General features: G+C 39.8%; 1 protein-coding gene across 2 annotated transcripts in view; it reads right to left on the reverse strand.

Moving 5' to 3' along the window:
* The window catches only part of NOTCH2 (notch 2), a 166621-nt gene that overhangs the window by 60152 nt on the left and 79403 nt on the right, over positions 1-27066 (reverse strand). The window contains exons 4-5 of one of the 2 annotated variants that reach the window (XM_025375100.1): positions 25364-25699; positions 15235-15357 (exon numbers count right to left, since the gene is read on the reverse strand). In XM_025375100.1, coding sequence (XP_025230885.1) covers positions 15235-15357; positions 25364-25699 — 459 coding nt within the window. Of the gene's footprint in view, positions 1-15234; positions 15358-22981; positions 25096-25363; positions 25700-27066 lie in introns of those variants that run through there. The other variant, XM_025375109.1, reaches the window with a different exon arrangement.

Raw genomic sequence — 27066 nt, forward strand, 5'->3', positions numbered from 1 at the left:
GAAACTCTGCTGTCTTATAGTGCTAGCAGAAATGGTACCTCAAAGTAATGAGAGCTGTGTTATTAGGATGCAGGTGGGATTGAGAAATGAAAACATGACCAAGAAGTAGGTGAAGAGTTACTGCAACATGAAAATTGCTGAGTCTCATCTATTATATTTATGCTAACTCAAATATCCACAATACCCACCAACCAAACTGACTTGCTGAATGTGAACAATTTAGATGTCATTTTCCTTTATTGAGGCTTTGTGATAATTTTGGGTACTGTAAGACACAATGTGTTTAAAGCTATTTTGTATACGTTTCTTATGCACTATAATAAACAGACACTGAAATAATGTAGCAAGACAAAGTAGGTAAATAAAGGAAAGGAAATGTGGCACTCTTGGGAAAGGAAACCAGTAGCCATTGACTGCCTACTGAGAAGCAAGCACTGTGCTTGGACTCTCATAACAACTGCCTCATTTAAATCTCAGGACACAGTCTCAGAAAGGTAAAATAATGTGCCTTTGTAAGACAGTGAGTGGAGGACAGTTGAGATTTGAACTGGAGCTGCCTTACTCCAAAATTCTTAACAAAGACCTGAGGTGAGAATCTGACCATATCAAGCCATCTCTGCATGTCTTGGGCTTCCCAAGGGCACACAGGCATGGGGAAGTGGATGGGATGGAGGAGGTGAGGACTCATCATGACTCAAACAACTGGTTACTGGAAACACTTGTGACTGCAAACTCCTGTCTAAAAGGGAAATGTATTTTTAGGTACAGTCCACTGTTTTTTGTTTTGTTTTGTTTTGTTTTGTTTTGTTTTGTTTTTTTCTGAGACGGAGTTTTGCTCTGTTGCCCAGGCTGGAGTGTGGTGGTGCGATCTCGGCTCGCTGCAAACTCCACTTCCCAGGTTCACGCCATTCTCCTGCCTCAGTCTCCCGAGTAGCTGGGACTATAGGCGCCCGCCACCACGCCTGGATAATTTTTTGTATTTTTAGTAGAGACGGGGTTTCACCGTCTTAGCCAGGATGGTCTCGATCTCCTGACCTTGTGATCTGCCCACCTCGGCCTCCCAAAGTGCTGGGATTACAGGTGTGAGACACCACACCCGGCCAGTCCACTGGTTTTTGAATGAGACTGAATTTTGAAGATTACCTGTCTTCACTGAACACCTTTGGACCATGTATCTGTTTGACAGTGCTTGTTAGGGACAGGTAATTTAGAGATCCAAGAAGACACTGGCTTATAAGTAATTAGCTACTGGATGGATCACACTTCTCTAAGGTTCAGGCACATTTCTACAGATTCACATTTCCTCCTAGTCCCATTTCTGCCAGATTATTTTCTCCCTATTAAACTTCTATCAACTGGTTCTAAAATTCGAATTAGGAAGAACAGTAACCAGGATGGCCATAACACTTGCTTATTCTAAAATTCCCAGTGGAACATCTGCTACGACACAACAACTTGCTTCACGTCACCACCCTCCTGGCACAGGAAAAACCAGTCAGAAGCCTAAAAATAAAAAACTTCAGGTTCAGGAAGGTAAAAAAAGGAAACAAAATCTTCCCAAGTTCACATGGTTGGTGAGTGAGAGTGCTGCATTGAAACCTGGATTGGTCTGACTGCAAATCTGATGCTCTTTGACTGCAGCAGAGTTGAGTATTCAGCCCTGGATATGATTAACACAATCCACAGATGAGGTCCCTGATCCCAGGGTCTTATAGCACCCTGAGAAGGCACAGGTGCATAAGACAGTTAAGGAACACTCATATTAGAGAGGAATAAAGGCACAAGGTCACTAGATACTTGAGTGGTAAAAGTTCTTGGCGATCACCTAGAGGTCTTAAGTGTATGCTCTATGGTCACTGAGCTTATCCCACTGGTGCAAGAAAGCACCAGCCTGGGCTGGTGGTTGAAGATTTACAGAGGAATACAGGATTAAGTCTTAAACATATTAAAATAACTGGAGTGTATTCTTTGGCTGGGGTTTTAAAAGAAGAAAAATTTGGAGGTCATTGAGGCTTTGAATTTGAGTATGAATTCGGAACTTGATACAACAAGTAAAGGAGGATGAGGAAAGACATGATCAATATTGTGTTTGAAGGTAAGTTGGCCAACAGAATATAGAAGGGATTAAAAGCAAATGAGTTTATGTTAGTAGGGAAAGGAGGAGAGAGCACTAAGTTATAGGCTACCTAGCAAATAAAAGCCTTTGGTGAAACAGGAGAGCTGTATTGTTTCCATGTCCTACCAAGCTACTAAATCTTCAATACAAACAAGTGTCAGCATGTGTCATCACCTGTGTCAACATACAAACTTTGCTGGTGAACTCCCAAAATGTTGCACAAAGCTCAGTTAGGCAAGTTTTCAAGGGCAATAATTATCCCTCTCACTAATTTCCACCTGCCAGATATTGCAGGCTACTGTCATTTTTTTAACACCAGGACTGAGGTAGAGAACTAGGCTCTTATTTCCTACGGGCAAAAGAGAAAGAAAATAACTTGTTTTTAAAACTACCCTCTCTAATGCCACAATGACTCTGGAATAATCTGAAATGAAATGTTAAACTAGCATACCCTTGGTTGATATCTTAAACACTGAGTGCCACCTGTAACTACTGACAATTTTCTGGTTGATCACTTTTGCCTTGTAAATATACTCAAATCTATACCTCTCCTTTGTACAGTTTATGCTAACCACAATAACTTTTGTTGATTCCTCAAACATTAAGTTTCCTCCTGCCTCAGTGCTGCTGCAGAAGCTGCTCTGTCCACCTGAAACATTTTTTCCCTGCTTATTCACATGGCTAGGTACCTGTCTTATCAATAGAGTAGGTCTACAAATGCACATCTCATGATTCTCCACCACTGCATCATTCCATTCAATCCATCCTGGAATGTATCACAAGCTGTGATTTTATATTTATTTACTCTTCACAGTCTCTTTCCCATTTCACTATAAGCTCCAGGAGGACAGGGACAGTGTCTGCCATTCACTTTGGTATCTATGCCAGCCACTGCACTAGACACTAGTGGTGAAACTGACCTTGGACAGCATCTAATCTAACATGCTCATTTCACAGATGAGGAAACTAGGACCTGAGAGGTATAGCAACTTCTCCAACTTTGCACAGTTAGTTGGCAAAAGAATTAGAAGCAAAAATAGTTCAGTGCTGATAAAGACTTTGGGGTGTGAGATTGCTACAGATCAAGTTAGTTTTCAAAATAAAGAAGGCCAATCTGAGCTGACTGTTGAGGGATGTAGGGAAAGAGGAAGAAGCTAAGAGTACTACAAGTGAAGATAACATGGTATTATCAACCCACCATTAGCAAAGGAAGTATCCTGTTTTGGTTTTGCAGGAGTAGGGTCACCTCTATGCTGATCTTTTCTTGTTGCTCCATCCTCTGGCTTCTTCAGGCTGAACAAGTAACATTATGGGCACAGTTGGCCAGGCGCGGTGGCTCACACCTATAATTCCAGTACTTTGGGAAGCTGAGGCAGGTGGATCACGATGTCAAGAGATTGAGACCATCCTGGCCAACATGGTGAAACCCTGTCTTTACTAAAACTGCAAAAATTAGCTGACATGATGGTGCATGCCTGTAGTCCCAGCTACTTGGGAGGCTGAGGCAGGAGAATCGCTTGAACCCAGGAGGCGGAGGTTGCAGTGAGCTGAGATCACACCACTGCACTCCAGTCTGGCGACAGAATGAGACTCCATCTCAAAAAAAACAAAAACAAAAACAAAAATTATGGGCACAGGCTGTGGCAGTAAATATAACAGGGTGAACCTAAGAGGTCTGTGCTGAAATAGAAACCATGGCCTGGGCCTCATTAGCACCACGCTTCAGCCAAGTGAGCCAAGGACCACAGAACAGTCAGCATTTATGATCTGTAACACGCGGGGACACAAAGAGCTCATTACGGCTCTCTCAAGGCAAGGGCCCCACCCACAAACCACTAGTTTGACTTGGAGCTACAAGTGATGGGTAAAAAATAGAGGTGGACAACAAGAGAAAGAAAGAAAAGAAGAGAAAGGAATTGAAAAAAGTAAGGTGCTGAGACTCGGCTCTCACCCTTTCCAGTCATCTCTCAACAGTGAAGTCTGTGGGGAAAAGTTTGATCACATCACTGGTCCTGTTAAGGGTCAACTCTCATTGCAACAACAATCTCCACAACAGGAACAAATAAAAAATGAGCTTGGCTGGCCCTTGCCCTGACCCTGCTACCTTCTCCTCTATGGCTGAGTCAAGAGAGCTCCATCTCCAATATATCCTTCCAACCAGCAGTCCCCCAAGCCCCTGACTTCTGGAGTTTCATCTCTTTCTGTATCACAGAAGATCATTCTTGTGACTTCTATCCTACAAAACCTCAGCTCTATACACAGGAGACTTTCTATCACGCTGCTGAAGTTGGAGATGAAGAACAAAGAACAAGCTTGAGAGTCCCATCACCTGCAGGGAATAAAGTTGGGTGAAACATTCTGTATAAACACTGCTGTCTACAGGCCCTACCTACTGAGAGGATGATCTCGGAGTATCGATGTGACTAAGGGGATAATGTAGTTGTGGAAAGGATACTCATACAGAATAAACGCAAGAAATTCCTCCGCTAATTCTAGACACCATCATCTTTTTCAGGACTTCTCAAAGGCCTGGTTTCCCTGCATCCACGACCAATGTATTTTCTAATGAGTTGCCAGGATGATCTTAACATGTAAAGTGGACTGTGCTGCTCACTTGTTCAAATCCTTTGATGAATTCTTTGCATTTAGAATAAAATTCTAACACCTCCCTGTGTTTTCTGCCTATCTCTTTAAGCTCTAACCACGAAATACCACTAGCTCCAGCCACGCTGGGCTTTTTTCATTTCTCAAAATGATCACATTCTTTCCCTCCTCAGTGGCTAGCACATGTTATTCCTTGTGCCTGGGATAGTCTTATCCTCTCTCTCCTCAACTCCTACTCATTGTCTATGTCGAAAATGTTACCTTCTCAAAGAGACCTTACTTGCCTGTCACTAAACACAATTAGTTCTGCTTGTTAATATGCTCTCCAGATACATTCCATGTTTCCTACAAGGCATTTAGTTCAGTTCAAAATTTTACAGAGAATTATATTGTCTATGCCTGTGTTTCTCACTGGACTGTCAGTGCCATGAAGAAACGGGGGGAGCTGTTTCCCTCATCACTGAATCCCCAGCATGCAACACAGTCCCAAGCTTAAATAAATATTCCTTAAATGAATGTTTATCTGCTTAAAGTTCTCTTATTTAAGTTACCCTAATCCCAAAATAATATTCATCTTTCAACTCACCCCTCTCATAGCAACAGTGTCTCTATTCTGTTCCTACCCCAAATTTCTGTCACCCTTGTCTACACCACCAGTCCACACAGAAACCCCTCATCCCAGTCCCCTTCCTGTGTCACTAAACTCCATCTCATTTGTACCACACCCAGATTCACCTTGCCTTTGCACACTAATCCTTCAACTACACATTAAGGTGCACAACTTCCTTCTTTGACTGAAACCTGAGTTTTCCCTAAAGGCACCAGTCCAGTCAGCCCTCTGTGGTAGAGCTCCTGCAGTCTTCCTCTTTCAAACACTGCCACCAAGAAGAAACTAGGGGAGAAAGGGTGGGTTTTCTCTTTATTCCCCAACATCACTACTAACCTCAGCAGTAAAAACATATGTACTGAGTTATTTCTAGGTTCCAGATGTGGTAATAAGTGCTTTACATTGATTGTCAAATGTAGTCTTCATATATAATTAGTCTAGTTTTACAGATTTAGTACAAACTTGGTGCACACTGAAGAAAAATACTAAAGTATCTTAGAAAGGTAAGAAGAGCTGTGAATTTGGAGATGAGGTTGGGCTGGGAACGACTGGAAAATTGAATGCTGTAATTCATTCATTCGTTATCTAAAAAATATATATGTATACACACACACACACGTACACAAACACAATGTGCCAGGCTCTGACTATACACACTGGGATTATAATGGTGAACAAAACAGCCATGGCTTCTGCCTGCAGAACTTACAAATAGCAGATTTATAAACAAACAAACAATGATGACACAGAGTGATAGGTGCTTTCATAGATACCTATTGCCTTGGGAGTACAGAGCAGGGAGAATAGAGAGGAACTAGAGAATGAAACTTTCAAGAGAAGGCCTGGGAGGAGCGTGCAAGAGGGGAGAAGTGTGTGAGAGGGTGTGTAGAAAAAGGGTGGAGTGCGGAGTATTTCAGGCAGGAAGTATAGGCTTGAGTTGAAGAGACAGCATGGCTCACTTGAGGCAATGAAAAAAAATTCTTGTGGTTGAATTATAAGACATGCATTAGGGGAGTGCAGAGAGGTGTAGCTGGAGAGGGAGTTACATGCACAGCCTTAGGACTAAATCCAAAGACAAGGAGGACCCACTGAAGTGTTTCCAGGAAAGAAATGACTCGATCCAATGCGTGTTTCAGAAAGTCCACTCTGCTGCAGTGAGGAGAATGGACTGAACTCCACCTCACCCCTCCAGGTCAACAAAAACTTAAGCACTGCAGAGTCCAGGCTCCTGTGGCCACTATAGCAACGAGAAATACTGCAGTGCATCTGGGGCAGATTCCGAAGGCAGCAGCACTGAAAAGCATCCAGGCTCAGCCACTGTGTGGATTGCCACGGAGGCTGGGCCCGTGCGGGGCATTCAGAAAGCTGACCCCCGCCACAGAGAATAAAGTGGTGTCAAGCTTCTGTCTCCTGCTGGGAGGCCCCACTCTCTGGCTCTCCCCACTTCCTTAGGCTGCTGGGTTATTGAGCCAGTTTACATAAAAGCCCCTCGCTGCACCAGGAGGAAAAACTAGCTGCAGCCAGGTTGAGAGTGAGGAGATACAAAGAGTACCCACCTCCCTTGTCTATGGGCAGGCAGTTCCTCTGCTCAGAATGAATAAAATGGAAAAAAACAACATGGCACCTATTAAAAGATTCTACAACATAAAACATGGAGAATGTAATGCTTAAGATATTGATGAAAAGCACACTGGGAAAATTATTCACTTCCAGCAGCTAATACATTTAGAAAGAACTAGTTCTGTATGCTCAAGACATTTAGACATATTTATGTTCTACAAAGAAATAAAAAATAATATAGGACATTAGTCTCTGATCAAAGGGGCTGAGAGGCAGGCAGAAGAGGCTACAAAGGACTGACCTGACAATGAAGAAGTATAAGTCAGTGTTATAAAGAAGAACCTTAAGAGAGCTCTCACAGAACACAAAACAAAAAATGAACAGATTAAAAATCAAGAGAGACTTTAGCTCTGCAGACGAAAGAATGAAGATCTAATACAAAGATAATAGGTTTTCCTGACAACTGTACAACAAATGAAAAAGAGAGCAGGGAGCCCAGTGTTACGTATGAAAAAGAAGAAACACTCAACTGGCATTGCATTTCCCTAGAATAGTAACTGGAAGACACAAAGGAACAATGTGTAAGAACTTGATGAGATTAATTCGTGACCCAAGAATTTGATATCTAGTCAAGATACAACTTGTGTATGAAGACAACTAAATCAAAAGACATTTTTTGAATAACCAAATGGGTCCAACATGTAACTCCTCTGAAATAAAATTATTCAAAGATACTTATTTAGCTAAAATGTGAATGAAAATAAGGAACTCAGAAATGAAAATGCTGTGACATAATTGCACTAGTAGTTAGCACAACACAAGTAACACATAAAACAAAGTCGAAAATATTATAAATTGGGTTATAAAACTGTAAATATCAAGAATAATTTTAAAGAATATTCATATGTTTATAAATTTGATAACAATAATATAAATATTGAAACTCAGATTATTTATATAAAATCTAGGGAGTGAATGAAAGATATCGGAAGTATGCTAATTCCTCATCTTCAAGAGAAAGAAATCAATAAATACATTCTAATTTCTGACATTAAAATTAGATAGATGGATTGAAGTCCTTTAAAAATTAAAAAAAAATACATAGTATAATATAAATTATCACACCATGGTCTGTTGTTCTCCTGGACCAATTTCCTCTTCCTAGAATGACAAGTGTGTGGCTTACGTTCTTGCTCTTTCCTCTCCTGTATCACATGAAATCAATATCTGGGTTGAGGACCACTAAGGTTATCTGAATGAAGGGTTCTTACTTTTCTCAACCTTACAGACCTCTGCATCCACTCCATATCACAAGCACACTCACATTCTACACTCCTGTTACAAGACACTCATTGTTCTTGTCCAAGATCTCAAACTTGGTACTTCCACTCTCTGACTATAACTTCCCCATCTTCTTCCTTTCCCATTCCCAGTAGACATCTTACCTAATGTATTCTCCACTAAAACCTGTAAGAGTAAACCCCTTCCAATAATCCACTTCATTAGCCAACGCCCTTTGAGCTGCCTTAGCTCTTAGTGTAGCTGAGCTCTATGGTCAATGAGATGAATAAAGTTTCTACCTCCTATAACCCTGTGTTGTGTGTGTGTGTCTCTCTCTCTCTTTCTTTTTAGTTGTGCAAAATCTTACACAGTGATCTAAACCCATTTTGCTCCTTCCTCCTTCCCCAAGCCTACTTTTTTCTTCAACTTCCTGCAATCTAGCTTCTTAGTCTTGTTTGTATTAAAACTGTATTTCAGAAAATTTCTAATAACTCAAATACTCTAATGAACATTTTGCGGTTATCATTCATATTTGAGTCTCCTGGTTGTCACTTATTAATAACCATGGTTTGTTAAAATCAGTCCTGGGAAGGTCAAAATAAGTAAGAGCAGTTTCCTGCCTTCCAGAGACTGATAGTCTCTTACGCAAGCTGAGCACATAACCCAGTAAGAGTAGTGAAATATTACAGGAGCTGCCACCGAGGCGTTTAGAGTTGAGTTCACGGCAAGCTTCTAAGGCTGCATCCTTTGACTCAAGGATGCTATCATGGCTGAGCTCTCTTCCCACCTCTCAAACCTCCCCTTTTCTCACTTTCCTTCTTTGGATCCCCTTCCTCATCCATTTTCTGAAGGGTGGATGTTTCTCATACTTCGGGTCCAAATCCTCTGTTCTTATCACTCCACCCAATTTCCCTCACAGACTTGACACATTCCATGGTAACCAAAAGACTCAAAATCTGAGTCTCTTGTCCCTGTCTGTATTCTGAGCTCCTGGGTCTCACGTTTTTCACTTGGAAAACTCATCTCCAACTTACCATCATCTCTATCCTATTTCTCCATCTCTGTCAACAGTTCCCATCCATTACTCAGACTCAAAACAGAAGTTCACTCTTCTCGATCACCTTCCTTACGCCACCAAGTACTTAGATGCTTCCCAATTCCTACCACTGTTTCTTTCAAATTCACATTCACACATACTTTCTACTTCCTAGTGTGGTTATGTGTGGACTTTCTTATGTGTTCCTAGTCAATTTTACCACTCTTAAAATAGGAATCTTTTTCTTTGTTTCTCTTACACTATCTAGCATAATATATTCCGTGTAGCAGTTGTTCAATAAATATCTGTAAGTAGGTCCAAGAGATAAATTATTGAACCTACTAACAACCATTCCACGGGGGCCTAGAGAGCCACGAAGTTAAACTGGATCATGCCTGTAACATAGCCAAGGCTACACCCTGAGTCACCAACTGTAGGGCAGGAAAGATCCTGCAGTCTCACCTCCTGCATGTGGGGCTAGACTATCTACTCATCCTTGTTTCCACCAACAGCGCCACTAATCAAGTCTGGGACATCTGGGGCAAGGGTGCTTCAGGTTAGCACTGTGGCAGTCTGCCCAACTGATAGGAAACTGAATTTGGGGTGAGGAGGTAGAATTCAGAGAACAGGCTTATTATAGGGTCCTCACAATCAAGTTGACAGCAGAGAAATTGAAATATGAGACCTTTTTCCCATTCCTCCATGCAGAATACAAATGAGAATACCTTTCCAGTCCCAGATTTAAGTAGTTTAGTCTCTCAATCAAAAAGCTCCATCCCTACAGTCTTAAACAAAGTAGAAAAATGGTTGTGAGAAAAGCCTCACTCTAGAGAATAACTCACCCCAGCTAGAGGCTGGACTGAGACAGGAACATCCAGCTCAGAATAAGAGCACCATGAGGAAAGTCTCCATTCCCAGACACGAGGAGCTGATGCGCCACCTCTGGCGAATGTACTTGCAACTCACGCCAAACATTTTTACTGAAATGGGAGCACCGACAGCAATGGAAACCACCCCCAGCTCTTGAGGCTCATCATGCTCTAAAGGAGAGCTGAGAGAAAGTGTGGTCAGTTTTCTTTGACTCATATCCACCTAACTTCCATTGTTCACTTCTGCTTCATGTCCCAGAGCACTATTCCAAGCCCACGCTGAAATTACATTTCTGGATTAATAACAAGCACAAGAAAATAAATCACATCTGCCCCAGAAGTGAGCCCAAAGTCAAAAGCAGCCACAGAGAGGAATTTGTGAGTTGAGCTAAGGGTCAACTTTAATTCTGAAGGAAATGAACCTTCAAAAAGAAAATTCAAATAACAGTCTACGTAGACAAAACATTAATCTATGCTGCTCTAATAAATTTTGAGCCCTTTAAAACCTTTTTTTCCTTAAATGGGTATCTGCCAGAGCAGAAATTCTCTGATAAGATGGCCTGAGGCCAAATACAGTATAATAAAGACATTTGTGCTCTATCTTCATCCAACTATCAGGTCTACTTCTATTTCCTAAAGGAACATCCAGTGTTCAGGCTTATCCCTCTAAGACAATTCCTATAAAGAAATAAATCACCTCCCCACACCCACTCCCGAAGACCAATTTCTTTTTTCCATCTGAGCTTAAGCTAGTTCACAAGAGTGGTAGTTTTTGAAGGCACAAACAAACACTAATTAGACAGCCACTGTAGGTAAAAACGCCTGCAGTGGGGTATAACACAGTTCTGCCCACAGGCCATGGGGAAACCATCTATTCCTCTACCTCAGGGCTAGAACAGATGCTTCCACAAAGCAGCAGCAATGGTAATACCGACAGACCATTTTTGTATCTGAACTAATGCTGTCCAACTGAAATGTAATGAGAGTCACAGATATAACTTCAAATTTTCCAGTGGCTACTAAAACATTTAATAGTAAAAAGGAAATAGGGGAAATTAATTTTAATATTTAATTCAATGTACCAAAATGTATTATTTCAGCATCTACTCAATATTTAAACATTATTAAAAAGATATCTTTTTTCCATATGAAGTTCTTTTTTTTTTGAGACAGGTTCTCAGTCTCACTCTGTCCCCCATGGTGGAATGTGCAGTGGCGTGATTAGCCTCCCAAGTGACCAGGACTACAGGTGCACACCACCACACCCAGCTAATTTTGTATTTTTTGTAGAGACAGGGTTTTGCCTTGTTACGAAGGCTGGTCTCAAACTCCTGGGCCCAAGAGATCCATTCATCTCAGCTTCCCAAAGTGCTGGGATTAGAGGCATGAGCCACTGTGCCGGGCCATACTAAGTCTTCAAGATCAGTTATTTGACAGTTACAACACATCTCAATTCACATTAGCCATATTTCAGATGCTCAATAGCAAGATGAAACTAGGGGCCACCGTACAGAATAGGATGGATTTAGAATGTTTAGCATATTCACAAGGTCAGGAGATCGAGACCACGGTGAAACCCCGTCTCTACTAAAAATACAGAAAATTAGCCGGGCGCGGTTGTGGGCGCCTGTAGTCCCAGCTACTCGGGAGGCTGAGGCAGGAGAATGGCGTGAACCCGGGAGGCGGAGCTTGCAGTGAGCCGAGATCGCGCCACTGCACTCCAGCCTGGGCGACAGAGCGAGACTCCGTCTCAAAAAAAAAAAAAAAAAAAAAAAAAAAAAAAAGAATGTTTAGCATAATAGCTGTTTGCAGAACAAATGAAAAAATAAACTTTTTATTGCATTTTTTTATTGTTTCAATATCCCAAGAAAGAAATAATAGCAAATAAAGGCTTCTGAGAAAAGGAGGCTGACATATTTATCTTAAATCAAACCATGAATAGAGCTGGAAAAAATTCTACTCATCTTGAAGTGTAGAACTTGCTACAAAAGACCAAGCCTTTTATGTATATGTACTTACAAAACAAAGCCGTAACTATCAGGTTCTTCTCATTAAAAGAATGGCAAATTTCGAAATCTCCATTTATTTAAAATTAATGCCTATCTTTTCTCAGCCCTATAGTCCTACCCATTCTTTTTCAGATAGCTGGCAACTTCATTTCCTTCATTTCCTCAACCCACTACTCCAACCCCTCCTTTTCCATTTTGTCAAAAGCCAGACCAAATAGTTAATGCTTCAAGTCTACAGCTGGAAGTTGTAAAAGGAATTCTGAACAAAGTTGTAGTAGTCTCTTAGGTGTAGTGAAAAAGCATCAGACTGAATCTAAAGCATTTACATAATGTTAACTTCTAACCTCAAAGTAACCAGCTAGGTTCTCTAAAAGGGAAAACACAAGGAGTAAATCACCAAATCTTAGGATAATGAAATTGTAAATGAAATTTTCAGTCTATTAAGAAAACCCAAAAGTTCTTCAAATAAAACAAGATAACTCATAAAATCAATTTTACATAGAAAAAAGACCACAGATTTGAGCACAGATTTGGAGTTCAACAAGCCTAGATTCAAACCCTAACCTAACCACTACAGGTCTTGGGCAAATTATTTAACCCTTTTGAATATGCATCATTATCTGAAAAAAGGATATTTAAACTCTGTCTCTAATACAGTTACTGCAAAGATTGTACAAGATAAAACGTAATCAGCACAGTATTTGGATGCTAACAAACATTAGTTAACTCCTACTAGATCCCTGCTCCATTCACTTAATTCATGTAACACAGAAAATACTAATCTGAATGTATACATCTAATATCAGTAGAAATATAAGCCCTATGACACAAAATTTTCCTTCTGCTTTTCTCTTTACAATGGGATAGGGGCTGGGATGGTAAATAGCTCAGCTACATGCTACTGAGAACAAAGGTCTGTAAGGAGTGCTAGTAACTGCTGTCATCAATAGTCCAACCGCCCCCATAACTCGGTACATCCCTCACATCAAGCATATAATAATATCAATACAAACGTGGTAACTGTTATCACAGGGGGTACTAAGGGAGTCCAGAGTAGAACATTCAGCTCAGCCTGGAGAGAGATCACAGAAGCCTTCCTGAAGGAGGTAACCACTTGATCTGAGTCAAGCATGCCAAAAAAGATGAGAAAAATGGGGGAGGAGTGGAGAAGGAAGCCCTAGAGAAAAGGAATGGTGTCAATGAAGACACAGGATGTGAAGTACTACGCAGTATGTACAGGAAAACTGGGAGCAGAGAACTGCTAGGGCATGCCGCTCGATGCATGAGGAGACTGGGGAAGCAGACAGGGCTGAGGCCGTGAAAGGCTTCATATAACAGGAGAAGGATCTTAGACTTTATCCTGTTGATGATGGGCAGGGCAAAAACAAGGCTTCTCATTGGGAATCAAAGAATTGGTATGAGTGAAGAAGAAAACCTGTGATGAATAACAAAAAAACTGAAGGTCACTCTAAATGACAGACAGCAAATCAAAAGAAATAAAATTGCCACATTAAACTTATTCATGATCTCCACTACCCTTTTTGGAAAATATAAAAAAGAAACATCTTATAAAGACTTCTATCAAAAAGAGGCATTTATTAAATGTCCTGGGATAAGAAATTTGAATAAAATATCATTTCACTGGGAAAGTTTTCCCCAAGAGCAGGCCTTCCTAATTAATATCAAAGCAAGAAACCAAGTGTGGTATCAAATAAAAACCAGCAACAATGTTACAATGCTGTTTAATCTTCACTGGCATCAGAAGCCTCAGTACTACACAGTTACTCTCACATAGCAAGGAAGAGATCAGAATGTGGTCAAGTTCTTAACAAGTGTCTCATCCTGTCCAATACTGTAAGGATCATTAAGAAGAGAAAAAAAAAATTTCCAGTTACTATATGTCATGTAAATAACTTTACAGTAATTTTTTTAAGTTGAAAAAATGGCCTGTGAAAAGTCTACCACAGAAAAACGGCAAAAACTAGAAGAGAGAATGTGACAAAAAGTACAGAGGGCTAAAAGTGTAGTTCTAGGATGAAGACATCATGAAGAAATTCTAGGGGAACTCCCAATTCTAGGAAAACCTGGTGGGAAAGTATTAAAAGGGACAGTTTGGGGATTAAAAGTAGAAACGTTTGGCCTCCCTATGAAGTCGTGTGATTGAGTTTTTAAATGCTTTTCATCTTTTTCTATTCATAGTCTATAGCTTTAAAGAGTACTCTAAATAATTAGATGCTATAGATAAGGAAAAGTAATTCAGAGACACTAAAGAATACCAGGTAGTAACGACTGCACTTCAACATTAAGATTCTTTGTAGGAGATAGCCCCACTACTGGTGCTGTAATTTTTTCTTATAATACTAACTTCCTCTTGGGTTTCCACATTAAATTAATTTCTCTCAAAAAGGCCCAGCTCTTAGTCCCTTAATCAGTTCTTAATTGTCTCTACTTTCAGTAGATAAACAAATATAAAGAGAAATTAGAACCAAATGTCTGCATAAATCACTCAACCTTCCTAAGACTACATGAGAAACTTCCAAGATGCTGTAAAATTAAGCAAGACTACCCTTCTAATGTTAGAGGCAGAAAAATCTATTTTTGTCCTGTGTGCAAAAAGGGATAGAAGAAAAAAACAAATGTAGGATGCATATCATAAAAATAATGTCATTAAGAGTACCTGCCCAACACTTTGCCTAGTTATAGGACATGACATTAAGATGGAACAGATCTCTGTCCATGAACAAATAAGCTCTGAACTCTTGTAGCCTGTACAATTTATTTTAGCATTTCAGGAAATTTTTCCTCTTTAATATTTATTAAGCATCAACTACGTTCCAGGTAATGTCCTGCTTTTCCCAGATAATAAGCTTAGAGTGTAGCAGTAATGCTCTTCTCTCATATCTGCCACAGCATCTAGCATGGTGCTGAGTTCAGAGTTGCTGATAATACCTGTGAAAATATGTCTTTGAGTGAACATAGGAGAATGTATGAGGTCAGTACAATAAGCAAAGATCTAGCATGGAGATCCTGCTCAGTTCACATACTGGTTCCAGAGCAGGCCTAAGATTTTTGTTACTGATATTTTAAAAAAACAGTCTGCCTCTGGTCACCAATCCATACCCCATCTGGCGGATTCTCCACACTGTACATACCTGTCCATTGCGGGGGGCAGCGGCAGTTGTAAGTGTTGACCCCATCCACACAAACCCCTCCATTCTGACACCTGTGGTTAGGGCAGTCATCAATATTCCTCTCACAGGTGCTCCCTTCAAAACCTGGTAAATAAAGAACAAAACAAAATGGTGAAATCTCATACAGAAGAAATGACCTGCTCTGTTCCCACAGAACATGGTTATTAGAATAGACCCACTTCATGACTTCAGTTCAACAGCTGTTCACCCAGGACTCACCATATGAAAAATCCCCAATTCTTTGTCTTCTCTGGCCTCAAGCATAGCTAGACAGTGAAAGTGATTCATTGTGCCAATGGCATGCCTTCATAGTTACCTCACAAGTATTTCAAAATGTTTTCATGAAATAAAATCCCAGGGATGATAAATGTCTACTTGGGACAGAGATATTCAAGGGTTCTGAAAAAACAGGGTATTAGATTTTCCACAGCTCCATGCCAGACTAATGGGAAGAACAGATAAAATATTACCTAATTAACTTTAAGTTCCTTTTATTTTTTTTCTTTGAATGATTGCTAGGAGGCCTCCAAGCCAGGTGGGGAAGGGAGTGGAGGAGGATATAGGAAAAACACTGAACTTAAAGTATGAAGACATGGGTCAGTCCCAATCTCACCACCTGCAAGCTATTCGTACATGGTAAGTTAAAGCGCCACATCAGCTTCCTCACCTGTAAAAAATGAGGCTAATTCCACTTGCCTATCCTGTCTTTCTAATTATAAGTGCCACATCATGAATTAAGTGCTATACAAATGTTAAAAGGTATCTGAAAATTGGGTGGCATTATTACTAATTAAGCTTACCAGCACTTCAAATTCATCAGCCTCTTCTCTAAACTTATAGCATTGCTTCCTTCCCCTTGACTTTTTCTTTTATGAAAAATGAAACTAGTACACCACACTTCACTCTAACTGCCCACATGTGGTCCTTTGTAGTTTATATGTTGGGCCTCTTCCTTTCTCTTTCCTTGCTACCAAACTCCTGAGCTAATTAAATAAAGACTACCAGCTTCTATTATAAACATTCTCCTATTTGAAATATAGTATGATTACATATTTGGCTTCCTCAAAATATCCCTTAAGGTTCCGCTCTCTCACTCAAAATACTTACTGGGCCTTACATTAGGCACTGGTGATACAGCAGTGAGTCCTTGCTTTTGTGGCATTTACAGCCTGGTGAGTGGGACACGCATCAATCACACTTTGCTTTATTCCTTACCATAAGTTATTGTGACATTCTACATCTGCTCTGCTACACTGGAACATGGCTGATTTCTCTTAATACAATGGCAGTCATATAAATAAGTATAAACTGAGTGACCAAAAACATTAGTCAAAAATCACTCCAGGGAAGACAGAAATCATTGAAGGCTTTATTGAAGGAAATTATATTTCTCTAAGTATTTGGTACTCAGTCCATTCAAGCAGATGAATCACTAAGGAAGCCTGAAAGAGACTATGAAAATATACTCAAATTTCAAAAATGTATATTACTCATATTTCATATTACTCATACAGAAATATAAGTCTTACAAATAGACTAATGAGCCAGAAAATGATGAGCCATTGAAGCCCACCCCTACAGAATCTATGGGATCTACTAGGTCCTTGAATAAGAACTAGGTTCAGAGTTGCTGCCCAATAATACCTGTGAAAACATGTCCTTGAGTGAACATAGGACCAGCCCCTAGTCTGAGGCTCTTGATGAAGACATTCTTTGGAAAATTTAAAGACATAGTTTTAGATTGTTGGGGAAAATGGGGCCCTGGCCTACAACTGCTAAACTTGACAGGTCTGGTGGTGTACTAAAATGTCAATGATCATCCTCTCCCTAACTCGATCTCTCTGATGAGCAACACTAAATACAGTTGACTAGGGTGTCAGGGAGGTAGTAAAGCCCTTGTAGCTAAACTATAAGGAATAGAAACTGTGACTCTAACTTTATACTAGCCAATGTTACAACTAACTGAATTCACCAACCACAGACAAATTAAGAAAGCAGAAGCATTTCAGCAGAACCACAACAGAAAAGAAATAAAGTGTTTTCTTTTTACAACTGATTGACTATTGTTGAGGTACTTCTTCCCTGTCAATAGGTAGGTAGGTAGGTAAGAGGGGAGGTAGGTAAGACAGCTATTTCATGGCTAAAAGCATGGCTTCTGGGGCCAAACTGTCTAGGCTCAACTCTCAGCATTGCCATGCAATAGCTGGGTGAACATGAGCAAGATACTTAAACTTTCTTGGGGAATTAACAGGACCTACCTTAAATGGTTTTGTAAAGATTAAATGAATTAGATAAAAACAGCACTTAATTCAACAAATGGTCCTGGGACAACTAAATATCCACATGCAAGAGAATGAAGTTAGACTCCCTCCTCGCACATAAAAATTAACTCAAAATGGATCACAGACCTAAAGGTAGGTGGCAAAATTATAAATCACTTACAAATAGTAAATCTTCGTAATGTGGGACAAGCAAACTTTTCACAAATATGACAGAGAGCACAAGCAACAAAAGAAAAAATAAATTGTATTTCATGAAGTTAAAAACATTTGGGCTGAAAAGGATATTATCAAGAAAGTGAAAAGACAGCATACAGAATGACAGAAAATATCTGCAAATCATATTATCTGATAAGAGACTTGCATTTAGGATATATTTTTAAAAACTATTACAGTTCAATATTAAAAAGATAAACCAATTATAAAGTAGGTAAAAGATCTGAACAGACATTCTCCAAAGAAGATACATGATGACTAATAAGTATATGAAAAGATGTTGCAAATCATCAACCATCAGTGAAATGTAAATCAAGACCACAATGAGATACACACTTCACATTATGGATGAATATAATAAAAAAGACAGACAATAACAAGTGTTGATGAGGATGTGGAGAAACTGGAATTCTCATATACTGCTGCTTGGAATGTAAAATAACGTACCCACTTCAGAATAGTCTGACAGTTCCTGAAAAGGTTAAACAGCATTACCATCTGACGCAGCAATTCTGCTCCTAGGTATATACCCAAGAAATATGAATATATGTGTCCACCAAAAAATTATACAAAAATGTTCATAACAGAATTATTGATAATACTCAAAAAGTAGAAGCAACTCAAATGTCAATCAACTGATGACGAATAAATAAAATGATAAAATGTGGTAAATCTATATGATAAAATATTATTCAGCCATGAAAAGGAATGGAGTACTGATATATGCTACCACATCAATGAACTTTGAAAACCTCATGCTAAGTGAAAGAAACTGTGAGAAATTACTACATACTGCATGTTTCCATTTGTATGAAATGTCCAGAAGAGGCAAATAGAGACAGAAAGTAGACCAGTAGTTGCCTAGGGCTGGGAGGGAGTTAGGAGGAATGGAGAGTAATTGATAATGGATAAAGGGTTTCTTTTGATGTATAAAAATATTCTATAATTGATTGTGGTGATGGTTACTCCTATCTACAAATCTACTAAAAGCACTGAATTGTGTACTTTTTTAAAAAGTATGGTATATAAACTCAAATCTATTATATGGTATATAAATCTCAAAGCTATTGTATTAAGGGAAAAAGCACTAAACACACTGCCTTACACATATTAGCTAATATTATTATTTGTCAGTAGTATTACAGCATCCCTTAGAGATTGTCTACTCTAATCCTTTTATGTTACAGATGAGGAAGTTGAGAGCCAGATGGCTGACTTGCCCAAGATTAAATAGCTAGTAAGTAGGAATAAGTACTGAACCAGAAACTTTACCGAATTGCAGTCTATACATTTTCTGGGATCCCGGAGTTCCCTTTTGACAATGTAAAATACAAACTTAGGTCAAAAGTTCCCATGTCTGAGAAAACCCAAGCCAAATCAGTTCTCCTCCAAAGTTAAGACAGGATTTATGCTTTAAAAATAGAGATACGGAATTCTCTTTGGAAAGATCTACCAAATTCTTGTAGGAAACAGTCTACCCAAAGTAGGGGAAAGACTATATGAAAAGTTACAAGGCACTTATTAAAAATATATCTTAAGTTTTTAGGGAAAGGTAAACAGACAAGTTTCCAGACCTGTGGGTGGAATGGGTGTAGCAGATTCACCGAGAGGCTCACAGGGCCATACTAAAGGGAGTCTACTGTTTAAAGCCAATTCACATCCTTAAAAGGTCAAATGGAGAGAAATTAAACTTGGGAGAAGCATTTTAAGACTGTGCTGTTACAAAACCACGGGCCACTTAACTGATTAATGATGGCAATGAGGGCAGGGACCAGAAAAGAGTCTTTCGAACATGTCATCCCCACACACAACAGCAACTTTCAGGGAAACACCCTTATCTTTCCATTTTCAGACCCTGGGAGGTGTGAGGGTAGAAAGGCTAGGTAGAGAAGAAGAAAAAGTGAGCAGAAAGGAGATGAGATGACACAACCAGGATTCTCCAAAGCTGGGCTCAAAGTCCTCAAGAAAAGCTCCCATGACCAAGGAAAAAGAGTGAAGAAAAAAAACAGGGATACCTGGAACTAGACAAAGGTAAAAAGATAAAAGGATACTTTTTTTTTTCCCCCAGAAGAACTCTGTCACAAAAGCAAACCTGCAAATATACAATCAGTGTAACACCCAAGAAAATGACATATGCAGCTGGGCATGGTGCCTCATGCCTGGAATCCCAGCACTTTGAGAGGCCAAGGCGGGTGGATCACCTGAGATCAGGAGCTCAAGGCCAACCTGACTAACATGGTGAAACTCCATCTCTACTAAAAATACAAAAATTAGCCAGGTGTGGTGGCAGGCACCTGTAGTCCCAGCTACTTGGGAGGCTGAGACATGAGAATAGCTTGAACCCGGGAGGTGGAGGTTGCAGTGAGCTGAGATTGTGCCACTGCACTCCAGCCTGGGCGACAGAGCAAGGCTCTGTCTCAAAAAAAAAAAAAAAAGAAAGAAAACAGAATGACACACGCCCCCATGTGTGAGAACGCAAGAGGGAATCCCTGACCTGTCCCTATCCAACCAGTTTTCTTGGCATACACTTTCCATTCTCTGAATGAGCCCAGATTAACTCACTGACCCCTGTGCCTGTGTCACGCATCTCCCACCCCATCACCTGCACAGGCTCGCTGTTCCCACCTACTCCCCTTCATATCTTCCTATTGACCTCCACTTTTTTCTAACGTTGTCACCAAAGAAGTCAAAGAAATAAATCGGAGGATTCAAAGACAATAATTTCGGTACATTTTTAAAAATTGTAGAATATAGGAATTCTCATCTCTGTTTACCACGTTCAATTCATTCATTTTTCAAGTATTCATTGATGCACCATTTTATGACAGGCACTATGCTGGGGACGCTGGGGACTAGGGCAGGGAGTTAAAATGAGAGTGCCTACTTGGAAAGATGAACAGATAAATAATCACCGTGATAAGTGCTGTGCTAGAGATATGCAGATGTCAAAAGACCTTAGAAGGTCTCCAATCCACTTGGAGGGTAGGGAATATAGAAGACATTTCAGTGAAATAGGGCGTCTTTGACAAATCACTAAGAATAAGTTCTATATAAAAAAGGGGAAGAGGGTGATAGAAAGCTGAGGAGGCAGCATAGGCAAGAACATCCAGCATGAGAGAACAGTGACGGACATCAGGAACATCTTTCAGGAACATTAGGTAAAACGGACTTAGGGCCCAAGTCAAAGGAGCTAAAATAATACACCCTGGAAAGTGGTATGATCATTTCTGCATCTGCTCCAGAGAAACCTGCCAAAATATGATTAGCGTAATACCCAAGAGAACGTCACATTCCCCATGTGTGAAAATGCAAGAGGGAATTATTTCTAATAGTTCTTAAGCTCAGCAACAACAGAGTAGACACAAAAGCCACAGAATGTGCTTAGGCTTTACTTTAATGATATAGGGATATCACATATCATCAGCCTGTGTCATCAGCCTGTGGAGTATAGAGGTGGTTTACAAAGGATAAACCTTCATTGTTTGGAAAGGAAAGATCAGAGAACTCTTTATGAAGTTTAAACAAAATCAGAGGAATAAAGAAATGTGGGAAAGAAAGAAAAAAAGAAAGTACATTGAGGACAGTCCAATCCAACTGTGAACTCATAAGGGACAGCCAGTAAATTCAAAACAGCCTACTGTTTTCTGATTACTTGTGCTACTTTATTAAAATTGCCACAAACACAAAACTAGTCTACCTCTTTCTCTCCTCATTATTGGCCCTAACCCAAAAATAGTGGGAGTAAATGATTTAATCATTTATTTTCATGCTCCATTTTGTTCTTAAAATTACTGTGGTTGGTGCCCCTCCTTTAGCTTCTACTGAAGACTTTACATAATGAAAGTTCATGAAGTGTCTGGATTATTAACAGTTACTTATCCAAAAAGATGAGACATGGTTCATTGATTTGATTCTATTAGTTCTCTCTTGGAGATATTTTTCTCCTCCCTCTGTGAAGAAACATTTCTTTCTGTGTCATACAGGATGAGTCATTTTTGTAGTTTTAATTCCCTCTTGAGTCCTACAATAATACTAAAATACTCACAGTGACTACAATATCCTTTGCAGGAAAAGAATTGTAACTTAACCATTTAAATACAGTCACTAAGGTATGTGGCATTCACTGACTCAGAGTTGAAAAAGACTCCAAAATTCTTATCCAGTATTATTTGAGTATACAAGGACAAAAGGAGAGGCCAAACTAAGTCTAGGATGCACAATACAAAGAAGAAAATGAGAAGACCAAAGTTACAGTCTCAATACTATGACATGATACTAAACCATACAGTCAGTCAGCCAATATGTATTTGCGGGCCTAGTATATACTGGGCACTGTTTGTAGGTGTTTGGAATACAACAGTAAACAAAAACAAAGATCCTAGTTTTCATTCTGGAGAGGGTAAGAGGCAGTAGAATTTGGAAAAGACAGACAATAAACAATAGACATAATGAAGTAAATTATATAGTATAAATTATATAGTAAGAAGATAAGAGCTACAGAAAAAGAAAACAAAAAGTACACCAGGGTTAGTAATTAAGGGGGTGGGGGACAGTTACAATTTTAAATAGGGTGGTTAGAGTAACCCTCAATTAGAAGTGCCAAGACGTGAAATGCAGTGGAAGCAACCATTTGAGAGTTGCATGATACTTTAACAAGCTACTTTGCCTTCTGCTGACTTTGTTTCCCCATTTTTAGAACTGAAATAATAATTCTCATTAAATAAGGGTGCTATTTACATTGAGACAGTGACTATTACTCTAAGTAACATTTTAGTTTCCTGACAAGCATGGAAAGCAACTGAATGAAGGGCAATGGAAGGAAGGGCACTGCATTATGAAAGGGACTTTTTAAAAGAAAACCATCTCTAGGCACCATTTCCCTTTGCGGAAATAAAGTGAATACTTTTCTGAACTCCACCTGGGACACATGAACAATGAGCATGAAATCTTACAAACTGTATAAATAACATTTATTCACAGTGTCACTGCATCATCTATTGTTTTGAATTCTCTTTAAATTTCCTTCTATACATTTATCCAAAGTTGAAGTCATCTGTTTTAGATTATGGGACCCTGAAAAGCAAGAACTAGTCTATGTAACTACTTTTAAACATCTGCATAATGCCATACACACACACACACACACACACACACACACACACACACGTTGACATGTAACAGGTACTATTTGATTATAATTAGGAGTGTCTTGGTTTTCTCACAACATGAACATGTATTTTTAACCCAAACAGCTTAAAGCATTTAACGAAAAATTTTACACACCTACAAAGAGCTTTTAGGAAGCAGATGTGCAGTGCAGTGTGGCATAGTAAGATGCACAAAGCAAAGGCTTTGAAAATAAACTGCCTGGGTTTCAGGACCCAGCCTAACCACATATTAGCTGTACAACTTTGGGTGAATCACTTAACATCTCCAAACTTCAGTTACTTCATGTGGGAAGACTTGAAACATAATACCTGCTCCCAAGATTTTTGTGTAATTGAGCTAATAAGCATGGAAGTACCTGGCACAGTTCCTGAGCCACCAAAAAAATGTTAAGTTTTCTCTTCATCAAATCTCCCCATTCCCATCCCTCATACTAATCTCCCCTCCCACACACACACACCATCAGTGAGTAAATTAAGTGTCTCGCGTTAAACTACAAGCAGAGAATAGAATAATAGACAGCCAAGATTTCCTTACTCTATTTCACTAGCCCTGGCAGCCTCTCAGTGCGGAATCCTTGGTTATTTCCTTTCTCAAGGAGGAGATACTATTCTAGTTTGACAGATCCTTTCCTGGACACACTCTCAGAATTCCCTAAGGTTCTTATCATGGCTAATGGATAACAATGCAGAGGCTATGGGAGTGAATAATCACTCTCTCTCAGCTAAAAACTTCCTTTATTGACTTCTCTAACTTCCCGTCAACATCTTGCTGCCAAATCAACCTCTTGTTCTAGGCAATTATTAAAAGCAATTTTCTTGAAACTGAAAAACACATTAAGCCTTCAACAATAAATCACACTAACATCAATTACTAGCCAATTAGATTACTAGAGTATCAGCCTCAGACAATATTTGCAATATTGAAATATTTTCAAAATAAAGTTGTTTACATTTCTGTTTCTGTCTTTAACCCTTAAAATGCAAACAAATACAGGAGTGAAGACAGATGTATTTTAGTTATTTCTTTTCTACAAGATAAAGTGGATAGTAATATTATGTTAAGAAAACACTTATTTAGTATCTAGAATGATAGCATTATCTATTATTTATTAAAAGAGAAACTAAAAGTAATACAATTAAATGCTTGTTCTTGTGACTTAGTTAAATAATATAAAGTTTTCATTTCAATTATGTGGCAATGCTTTGTATAGCTGTATTCCAAATACATAGCACGGTGCCTAGAACATAGCAGGCAGTCAATACATTTTTACCAAATGAAATGAATAAATTACCAGTTGATTTTATACTGAGGACCAACCTATGACCTTTAATCCCTCCAAAATAAAACACACAATCCCATTATATGTGAACCATATCCACAATACCAGAATCTAAGATTCCCACTCTGAAAGAGTAACTAGAACAACTTCTTTTTGAGGCAATTCTGCTTACTTAGCACATTATTCCCCCCTACAGTTTTCCTTCTTTTGTTTTTGTACTAAGGATATTTGTATAAAAACAGGATCTTTGTTGCTTAGTAATTCATCTGCTCCAGCTGCTTGTATTCTGTTCCCAATCAAAATTCTTGGTTTTCAGCCTCCTCATGGTTTTTATAAGGAGCTGAATGAATTGGCCAGGATTGTTCCTTTCTCCCTCTCCATGAACACCAGGCCCCAAGCTCCCCGACACTGCTCCTCTTTTTGTTTCTATCTTTGGGTTGTGTGTGTACTCTAGAACACTTTTATCAGTGAAGAGTGTATCAAAGTATTGTGCCATGCATAGTCTCTCATATATCATCTATCAGCTCATCAAAAAGTGCTCACTGATTAACAGAGGACTCCCTCCTCAGTTTCAGAATTCTCTAGCTTTAAATTAGGGGAGGGTTACACCAAAGTCAGAGAGGGTACATGGGAGCGGGTTGTGAAGGCCAGTAGCCCAGAGAAAATCAAGGGCAGCTGGGTGCTTTTAGGTGGATAACAAAGAATTACTCCATCAAAAGCAAAAGCACATATGAAAGTTGATCACCTACTGTTAATGTCAATTCAGTTTAAAGCACTTTATTAACCACACATACATATTTTCCAGTGTCTAATTCTCATCGTGTTCTTTTTCATTCCAGACTTGCCTGTCTCTTTCCCAGAGCTCTGTTCCTCTTATTTCTCACTGTTTCTACAAAAGGGACAATAAACAATTTTCTAGCCACTCATCATCATAAACCCTGACATGCTAAATTACCCCCTGCTCGGTTTATGGACCACAGTGGGCCCATAAAACTCCTCCCTCACTAGCAACCCACCCCACACAAAATTCTCACTTCCCTTTTTCCTTGCTTTAGGAAGCTTCCTAAAAAAAGCAATTGAGCCACACCCACTACCTCCTGTGCTAGGGGTTTGTCCCCTAATCCTGGGACACTAGGGAGCTCCTTACCTGGAAGACAGTTGCACTCAAAAGTGAAGTCACCAGTCTGCCGACAGGTGCCTCCGTTGACACAAGGCGAGGGTGCACAGGGCACATACAAGCTGTCACAGTGCTGGCCTGTGAAGCCCTGAGGGCACTGGCACTGATAGGAACCAGGCAGGTTGAGGCAGGTGCCACCATGCTGGCAGTGTCCTGGAATGTCACACTCATTGACATCAGTCTCACACTTTTGCCCTGTGAAGCCTGTGAGGCATTTGCAGGAGAACTGATTGGCCACAGTGGTACAGGTACTTCCATTTGCACAGGGATGAGACAGGCAGGCATCAGTCCATTGGCACTCCTTACCTAAAGGAAAGATAACAAAACTCAGTGCTGGCCACAGAAATAGGAGATGGTCCCATCCTCAATACCGCATTGACATCAGGGAGCTCTTGCATGGAGAAGACGTCAACTCTTTGCATTTTACAAAAGGCTAAATCAGAGCCTCCTCAAGGTCATCTGACACAGAGCCCTCTCCAGTAACTCTCCAAGGGCCTCAGCAGAGACACAAGGACTCAGTGGGCGTAGCACCTGGAGGCAACTGTAGGTTAGTCACATTGAAGCCCAACCCTGCAGGATGCTATCAGCAATAGGAGTCTGGATCCATCTACTCTCTCAGAGCTCACTGTCTTTGCATATGCTGCTCCTCTGTTTGAATATCAACTTCTGGGTCAGGTGCCATGGCTCATACCTGTAATCCTAGCACTTTGGGAGGCCGAAGCAGACAGATCATGAGGTAAGGAGTTCAAGACCAGCCTGGCCAATATGGTGAAACCCTGTCTCTACTAAAAATACAAAAATTAGCTGGGCATGGTGGCGCGCACCTGTAATCCCAGCTACTCGGAAGGCTGAGGCAGAAGAATCACTTGAACCAGGGAGGCAGAGGTTGCAGTGAGCTGAGATTATACCACTGCACTCCAGCCTGGGCAACACAGAGAGATTCTGTCACAAAAAAAAAAAAAAAAAAAAAGAAAAGAAATATCAACTTCCCTTCTGTTTTCCTAGTGAACTCTTACTTATCTTGGCAACTCTGCTCTAAAGTTTCAACCTCTGTAAAGTCATCCCTAGTGCTCCCCACACACATACACACATGCGCAAACACAGATACACCGAGTTTGCTGTTTCTTTCTATTATACCACCTGCCACACTGGCAGGGTTGGGTCTCCATGGTATGCTCTCAAATCATGTCTGTTGAATGGATAAAATATATCGATATTTTCCACAAAATATAGTTAATAAGTAGACCTCTGGTGATAGAAACAAGTGAATACTATTTCTGTTTCCTCTAAATGTAACATACACATATATTCTGGGAAACATTTTATTAATTGTGGCCTTGCTATAAATATCACTTGATGTGTTTGAAAATGATGAAGGACCTCTGGGTCCCTATATATCAAATGAAATAGCCATCAGGAGGACAGAGGTCTAGAAAGTATTCTGTGGACTTTCTCAAGTAGGCAAGTACCAGCAGCAGTAGCAGGAAGACTTTGACGGGTTGAAAACTAAATCACGATGCCAGGGGAAGCAAAGCAGATTATTTGAGGTAGAAAGAGAAAGAGAAAAAAATATGCTCACAGAACTAGAAAATTTGATATGTACATGGCTGGCTTTTTGTTTTCATTAGTCTAAGTCTTTTATTATTTAAACTACAGAGATGAGAACTCCTTGA

The sequence above is a fragment of the Theropithecus gelada genome, chromosome 1 (assembly GCF_003255815.1).
Source record: "Theropithecus gelada isolate Dixy chromosome 1, Tgel_1.0, whole genome shotgun sequence".
Taxonomy (NCBI): Eukaryota; Metazoa; Chordata; class Mammalia; order Primates; family Cercopithecidae; genus Theropithecus; species Theropithecus gelada.